Source organism: Xyrauchen texanus, chromosome 20 (genome assembly GCF_025860055.1).
Source record: "Xyrauchen texanus isolate HMW12.3.18 chromosome 20, RBS_HiC_50CHRs, whole genome shotgun sequence".
NCBI lineage: Eukaryota > Metazoa > Chordata > Actinopteri > Cypriniformes > Catostomidae > Xyrauchen > Xyrauchen texanus.
Genome location: NC_068295.1, coordinates 15,424,219 through 15,432,719, shown reverse-complemented (window position 1 = coordinate 15,432,719; position 8,501 = coordinate 15,424,219). Strand labels below are relative to the sequence as shown.

Genomic DNA, 8,501 nt, shown 5'->3' with positions numbered 1-8,501 from the left:
AGAAGTAAAAGTGACAGCTGTATATTTGCCTTAATTAATTCAAAGCGTAGCTTGATTTGTTGCTGCCCCCACCTCACAGAAGCTTGTTTTAAAAAAATTATTTTGTGACATTCTGTATTGTGGTAACAATGCCATCGTTGATTTAATTAGCCTATTTTGATATTGGAATAGTTGTAGAAATTAAAGGTTCTTCATGTGTCTGGCAATAGTGTGAGATAATATTTTAATTATTATTAATAATAAATAATAATAATAGTAACATATAGTAACACACACACACACACACACACACACACACACACACACACACACACACACACACACACATATATATATATATATATATATATATATATATATATATATATATATATATATATATATATTATTGCTGCTGTATACTAAAATGCAGTATACGTACACATTAGCCTAACATGATTTAATGCAAAATGACTAACTATTTATCTATTATTTCTCTTTACTTCTTTAAGATGTTGTCTTCAGCCTGCAAAGTTATTGCCAAATTCAACGTTTCAAAAGTTATAGTTAAATCCAGTCCCCGGCATAGGCTGTGGAGGGAACTTCACTTCGGAATTGGGGGTTTGACTGTGTGACGTCGCGGGTTATGTTACAATAAAGAGGCGGTTTGACTTTGGGACCACAAGACAGAGCTAGAGAGAGTGTAAGAGAGAGAGAGAGAGAGAGAGTGAATTTCTACCCCGAGTAACCAAACACTCACAGCGCACAACCGCTGGAGCACAGCTGTGAGAACTTCGAGGGTTTCCCCGTGTCTCTGTTGTGAGAACATGCTGAGGAAGACGTAGTTTTCTGCGAACCGACTGAGAGTTTGGTATTTGTGAAACTTTTTTGATGCAACCGGTGTGGGAAGTCTAAGCGACTTTAATTATATTTGGATCGTCCCGCTTCTCCAAAAGCTGGTAAATATTTTCTTGCATTTTGGAATATATTTTTACAAAGCATTTTGCTTTCTAGTCTATGGGCATATTGCAAGTTAATCGGTGATTTGGCAATGATTTCCTCCTGTAGGCGTGAATAACAAATGTGTAATGTTAAGAATTAATGAACAGTGCGAACAATTGCTTGTAGCATGATGTGGAGGGAACTTCACTTCGGAATTGGGGGTTTGACTGTGTGACCTGAACCACTTTAACTGTAATCTAAAAAAATATATCCTTGGCACAATTATCAACTTGTAATTCACGTATTCCAATATAATGTGTTGCTTAAAGCAAATAAAGGTCACAGCAAGGTAGCTAATGTAGCTCTTAAAATCTATCGGATCAGTGTTCAACAGGTGGGATGCCTTAAGATGTGCGCACATAAAAAAAAAAGCATTGAAGTTCATTTGTATGAACGCATTAATATATATATATTTAAGAGCTAGTAAGTTATAATAAAATAGTTTGTTTTCACTGCATAAATGTTGTTAACCTAAAACGAAGATTCGCAGATGGTGACGTCTAAGAAAACTTAATGTAGCCTATTGTCCGCTCTTATGTCAAGCTCACTGGAGGTCTTGTCTTTCGATGTTTTTCGTTTCAAAACTATAACAAAAATAAATTCGTTTCTGGGTTATGATTTGAATGGACCATTACAGGGATGCCCGAAGTAAAAAAATTAAAATGAAAAATGAGCCGTTATTCGTTTGCTACTGTTTAGTTTAAACGATGCTCATACAGCTTGTCTTGCAGAAGCTGCACAACTAAATCATGAAAACAAACCTATTCAGAGGCGGTAGTAATGACCTAAGAAAAATCCAGCATAATGTTAATAAATCCTGCAAATGTAGCTAGACAGTAGACATTTGACAGTAGGCTATTACGATTTTTTTTTATTTTTTTATTTTATAGTCTTATATATGTATATCATATATATATATATATATATATATATATATATATATATATATATATATATATATAGGCTATTACAATAATGTTAAAATGATTTAAGTAAATTAGAATGTGTTTATTTTAGATTGAATGCTTTAATTGTATATTTAAGGTGTCCTAATTTATCGTTAACGTTAATCTAAATCTATCCAACAATAAAATAATAATAATATTAATACGTGTCATAATTATTTTAGCCTACAAATGGCTATGCAACTGAACGTTTAGCCTATGGGCCTAGACAATTAAATAATACATTGTTAGAATTAATTTACCACGTTTAAGACTTTGATATGAAGAGAAAAAAATTATGTTTGCATGATTTGTTGAATTTCTAAAATTAACAAGAAACGAATTTCGATATCACATCGAGCATAGATAAAAAATATGGCAATTTAAAATGATAAACTTCGAACTATAGGCTATTAGTATTTGGCCTGTGACCTTTTTCGGCATTAAAAGTTTTATATTTTGATCTGACATCACATAATGCATCAGTCTAAATTTGACAATGTTGTGCCCATTATTTTCAATTTTATAATATTACACTGTTAAAGATTTTCCATATTATCCAGTAGCACTATAACTGTAGGCAACATCAAACTGCAATCCCGGTGAGGTGCAAAAGCAGGAAGGCCTTCGCCACAATGGTTAGGTATTTTTGTATATTTAGTAAAGTGTTTGTTCAAGGTGCTTAATGAATGGTGTGTTTCCCTCTACCCAGGGTTAAGTGATCACATCCTCTCGGGGGGCTGCTCGGATAAAAGAAAACATACACTTACTTGATAATCGTTGCACAATTGACCAGAGGGCTGTTGTTAATGCATGCATCGGAAGACCATGATTCATTCCTGTAATACACATCGAGGTTTCTATGATCTTCATAGAAGGTCATTTACACCAAGAGCGCGTTTAAAAGATCAAATGCTGATGACTTCCGCGCACTCAGTGCGCTGCTTATGAAAGCTCTTAATCCAAGCAATCACAGCTATTGATAAGGCAAGTTACTGATGGGCATTTGGCATGCGTCTGACAGTATGTTTGGCTGAGTAATTGAGCATTCAAGTGAATGGGTGGTTGTAGGAACACAGATCTGTTTAAATGTTATGTGTGACTACAAACTGTTTTTTTTTATCCTTTACAGTATTTTTGGATAATATATACATGTATATATACCTTTCAGACCTGAAAGGGATGCACAGCCCTGGGTGGATGGGGAATAGATCAGAGCAAACTGCGGTGTGATTTCTGAGCCTTTTTCATCACCTTGTCTGGTATAGGCGCTCTGGCCCCACACTGATTCTGCCTGGCGTGGGTGGAAAAATCTAGTGTGATTTATCCTGCACTTATCCAGACACGGTGCGCAAATCTGACTAATTATCCAACAATGTCCCGCAAAAATGTCCAAGCACTTGTGAAATCCCACAATATAGATATGTCTGAGTTCCGTGATGGTGATAAGACTGAAGATTACTTTTGTCGACTGGCGTTAGGTTTAACGGTTAAGCGGATAGATCAGGAAACACATTTCCCCACCATCACTCGTTTTAAAATATGTGGACTTCAAAGGGTTAAGGGTACGAGCCTGATCTCCTCTAATGACCCCCGTAAGTAAAAGTCAATTACTTCTGTGCCATGATCAGAGCGTCCAAATCCCCAGGGTAGCTTTGAGCTTTAGAAAGACTAGAGCTATTTCACTTTACTGTGACTTTATTTACCAAAGATCAGACTTGCGAGTATTCTAGACAGAAATATACACACACGTTAAGCGGCATTATTTGCATCATATATGGAATTCTTTCTTTCTTTCTTTCTTTCTTTCTTTCTTTCTTTCTTTCTTTCTTTCTTTCTTTCTTTCTTTCTTTCTTTCACTTCACTTCACTTTACACATTTAGTAAAAATTTAGCAGCTCTATTCTGACCTCTCCTTCATAACCAGATCCATATCCTTAAATAGCATTTTTTTTTCACAGTAATCTAACACAACACAACATTGTATTTCACGTGGTGCTTCAAATATCTTCCAGACAAAATGAGTAACACTGTAAACACACCAAGCTTGTTTGTGTGAATGAGTGTGCACATGCAGTTCCTGATGAAACAAAGAGGAGTTATTGTGCTTTGTGTCTGTTCTCATCCAACCTGATTAAACTGTTGAGGCTGATACGTCACCTGCTGTCTTTCTCTTCATGGCCATGGGCATATATTCGGCATATAGAAGACACCTACGCCAAAACGTGCACACGCACGCACGCACACACACACACACACACACACTCTCTCTCTTCTGCCAGGCTTATGCTTTAGGCTACTCCATGTGTGCTCTTTCAATATGTCAGACACAAGGTGCCTCGTTTTTTTTTTTTTTTTTTTCTTTTTTTTTTGGAAACCCTAATAAGTTGACTTTACTGAAATGATTAAGAAAACTAATTCCCTCAGTTGAATTGAGTAATGAAATCTCGAAAACTTGAGTAATTAAGTTCACTTAACTTGGTGTTCATATAGAATGTACTTAACTATTTAAGTTATAGTAACTAGATGCATGTAGATAACTCAGATTTGCTCAAATTTAGGTAATAACACAGCTGAAATAAAAAAACATTATATCTGATTCCAGGTCAATCATTAAATAAACTTCTCCACAGAAATGCATGGACACCTGTACTTCAGTCGTTTGCACAAGGAGACCTGGAATAGAGTTAACAGGGTCAAACATGACCAAAGGGGACTCTGATCACCCTAATGGTGACCACATGAAACAACTATTTGCAAAAAACAAACAAAAATAAAAACAACCAAACATAAATAAATATTACTACAAAAGAGCTCAAACCTCTATAACAACTAAATAACAGCAATTTAAATGTTGTCTGCATATTCAGTGTAACATATTAAAGACACTGTGTCATTTTTCACATCGTTCATGATGTGAAATAATCTCAATGTTTCAATGGAAGCATTAAACTTGAACAATAAAAGTAGATGGATTCATGCAGCCTTGATGATAGTAGCTGCAGTTACCTCTCCACTCATTTCTCTCAATGTTATTTTCCTATAGAAACTTCCCATCATTCCTGGAATTCTTCATATCCTCTCTATCTGTCAGTCATGGGCAGTAAGACACTCCCAGCACCCGTGCCTCTTCATCCCTCTCTGCAGCTGGCAAACTATTCCTTCCTTCAGACCTCCAATGGGCTGCAGCTGCCTGCTGACCACGTGCCCAGCATCTACAGTTTCAGTGCCCTTCATGCCGTCCACCTGCATCAGTGGACTCTGGGCTACCCACCTTTCACTTTGCCACGCTGTACCTTCTCCAAACTGCCTGGCTTAGTGGATGCCCGCTTTCCTCTTCCCTCAATCCCTCTGTTCCCCCACCTCATCCAGCCCGGCAAGCAAGAGTCCCCTGGGCCAATCTCTGGAGCATCTTCCAAGAACAAACCACGTTTTGACTTTGCCAACCTTGCAGCGGCCGCCACGCAGGATGATGCGCTGAAGGCGGAAGATCTGAGCACTAACGGTGGGCACATGCGTTCGCCTTCATTAGGATGCCTTCTAGATGTGGCCAAGCTCTCTTCGCCGGAAAGGAAGCCCAGCCGAGGACGACTCCCATCCAAGACAAAAAAGGAGTTTGTGTGTAAGTTCTGTCGCCGCCACTTCACCAAGTCCTACAACCTGTTGATCCACGAGCGCACACACACAGATGAGCGGCCCTACACTTGTGACATTTGTCATAAGGCCTTCAGGAGGCAGGACCACTTGAGAGACCACAGGTAAGAACATCTTAGTAAAGTGATCTTGTAATGTAGCAAAAACTCTGGCCCCTTTAAAACTCCTTACTACCGGCAGATTTTGTTCCAATTATGACCTCACAGTTTATAACTGTACACGGTACTACCCTCCCATCATCCCAGTTATAACACGGGGTACAATTCTGTTATGCACCTTTGTTATTAAAATAACAAACCTTAACATGATGACCGATGACAAACAAATCAGTTTTTATTTTCTCAAACCACACCTGCTCTGGTTATTTATGACATTTGATATTTTTATATTAAAGTAGTTGAGACATGCTGAACAATCTTCTCCATTTCTTCAGAGATGATACAATCTTGGCTCTTTGCTCTTACTAACAATTATCACAAAATATACATTATGTGATATCATGTTTGTGACTTAATTAATATTTGCAAACCCAAAGAGTTGTTGTGACAAAGCATCTAAATACTTGCACTAGCTAAGATTTAATATCACCAATGTCTCAATAGCTCACTTCACATTTTGGCAGCATGCTGAAGCTTAGGATATTAAATCAGAGGAGAGCTCAGGCAACGTTAAATCTGTGTGGTTTATGTACAAAAATGTTTCTCTCTTGTCTTCCCTTTATCTGCAGGTACATCCATTCCAAAGAGAAACCATTTAAATGCCAAGAGTGTGGAAAGGGTTTCTGTCAGTCCAGAACACTTGCTGTCCACAAAACATTACACATGCAGGTCAAGGAGCTTAAACCAGCTAAGATAAAGTGAAGGCATCTGCCTCATCAAAGGGGAAACTGTAAAACCAGCCCTTTATAGACACTAGCCAATTACATTGTCATTCCAAGGCCACAGAGAGAACATTTGTAGGGCCTTGGACCTGTGCAAATGGCTTAACACACCAAAGATGGATTAGGTCTGACAGAAGAGCATACAGAAATGGCACCATTCTTCAGTATAACCTACATCAATGATGCCTAAATATTTGACTAATACAACAGAACAGAGAACCTGGATAGGAAGTCACGGAACTCAGCAGAAGCTATAACATGGATATAAGAATGTCAAATGTATTTGTATAGAAAAGAACAAAAAATCAAGAGCAATTCAGATCACCAACACCAAAGAGGACAGCTATAGTGAGATATGTGATTTTAGTCTGCACTGCTCCATTCTGAATAATGTGTTGTTTTATTTTTGTAAACAGTGATGTTTTTCCAGATATTGTTGACATTATTCTTGATGAAGGCAGTTTCTTTGAAACCTATGCAGAACCCACAACAGTTCTCACATTTAAAACCCAAAGTTTGGAGCGATCAGCTCTTCTCTCCAAAGACTCATTCAAATCATGTAATTCCTCCTTTTGTACAGATTCCCTTTTTATAACTGATATTTGGCACTTTAATCTGATTATTGATTATTTACATATATCACTGGATTCTTAAACTTATTTTTGAAAATAAATAGTCATTTCCTTATTAAAGGCATGTTTGTGTAAGTCAATGCAAATCCTAACCCTGACCCTATCCCAAATGCAACATTTGCTCACAACACATTTTTTTAAAGGAGAAAAAAAACTGTGAAACATGAATGTGTTTTAATGAATTGGTAACACTTTACAATAAGGTTCCATTTCTTAACATTAGCTAATGGATTAGGTATCATGAACTAACAATGACCGATGATTTTTACAGCATTTTTAACCTTGGTTAATGCTAAATATACATATATTTTTCATTGTTTGATCATGTTATTTCATAATGCATTAACTAACTTTTATTTTAAAAAAATGATAGAATATGTGTATGTAGAAATGAAACGTAACCATGATTAATAAATGCTTTAAAAGTACTAATGTCACTTTTAATGATAACACACAGAACCTTATTGTAAATTGTTGCCGATCCTTAAAATGGTGAAAGAAGTATGCAATAGGTCTAAATAAAGGGGATTTTATCTTCACTGACTATAATTCAACATTAGCCAATAAGCATGGATAAACACTGTGTTCCACACTTCAGTGAATAAATCAATAAAGGAGCCACAATTTGAAGACAGGGGATTGACCTCATATGTGCCTGGAGGACGACATCTGCTGTTGTCCTCATTAGCGAGCAGGATGAACAGAACGATTCTTTCTTTGAGCTTTAACTCACCACAGCTTAAAAATAATTTTGCTATGTGTATTCAGTACCATCAGTGGGCTCAAGCGTATTAATATAGAAAACAGTATAATAAGCCACACTTGCAAACACAGTTCAGAGGTGTTTATAGAGGTAAAAGGACTTGTTTCAGATTTCAGAAGTGTTATATTCTGTGGCTCTACACTGTACAGACTCTACATAAACAAGGTGATCTCAGACCTAATCTATTTAAACAGAGTAAAATCGATAGCTGACCCAAAATTGAAAAATCTGTCATAATTTTCTTACCCTGATGATAAATTTCTCTCTTCCGTGGAACACAAAAGTAAATGTTAGGCAGAATGTTTGCCTCTGTCACCATTCCCTTTCATTTAATGTAAAAATGTTGCAATGAAAGTGAATGGTTATTGAGAGTGAGACTAACATAGGCCTACTGCCAAACATATCGTTTTGTGTTCCATGGAAGAAAGAAAGTCATACAAGTTTAGAACAACATGAGGACATGAGGTCAAAATTTGTATTTTTGGGTGAACTATGCTTTTAATCCACAGACTTATCAGTGGAAAACTAGAGGCAGATTTCAAAGAAATACAAAGATTCTCATAAAAAAAGATACAGTTTAATATAAAAGGGCTATCATTGGGGTGGTACCCTAAAATTGCCTTTTCTGCATTCAGGGGAGCAGATTCC

At 36.7% G+C, this 8,501-nt stretch overlaps 1 protein-coding gene across 1 annotated transcript; it reads left to right on the top strand.

Annotated features, from left to right (window-relative positions):
* Positions 1 to 691: 691 nt before the first annotated feature.
* On the top strand, positions 692 to 7,151 carry osr1 (odd-skipped related transcription factor 1). Its single transcript, XM_052151113.1, has 3 exons — positions 692 to 938; positions 4,971 to 5,682; positions 6,306 to 7,151. The coding sequence occupies exons 2-3, from the start codon at positions 5,021 to 5,023 to the stop codon at positions 6,436 to 6,438; spliced, it is 795 nt and encodes a 264-aa protein (XP_052007073.1). The 5' UTR covers positions 692 to 938; positions 4,971 to 5,020; the 3' UTR covers positions 6,439 to 7,151.
* The last annotated feature ends 1,350 nt before the right edge of the window (positions 7,152 to 8,501 follow it).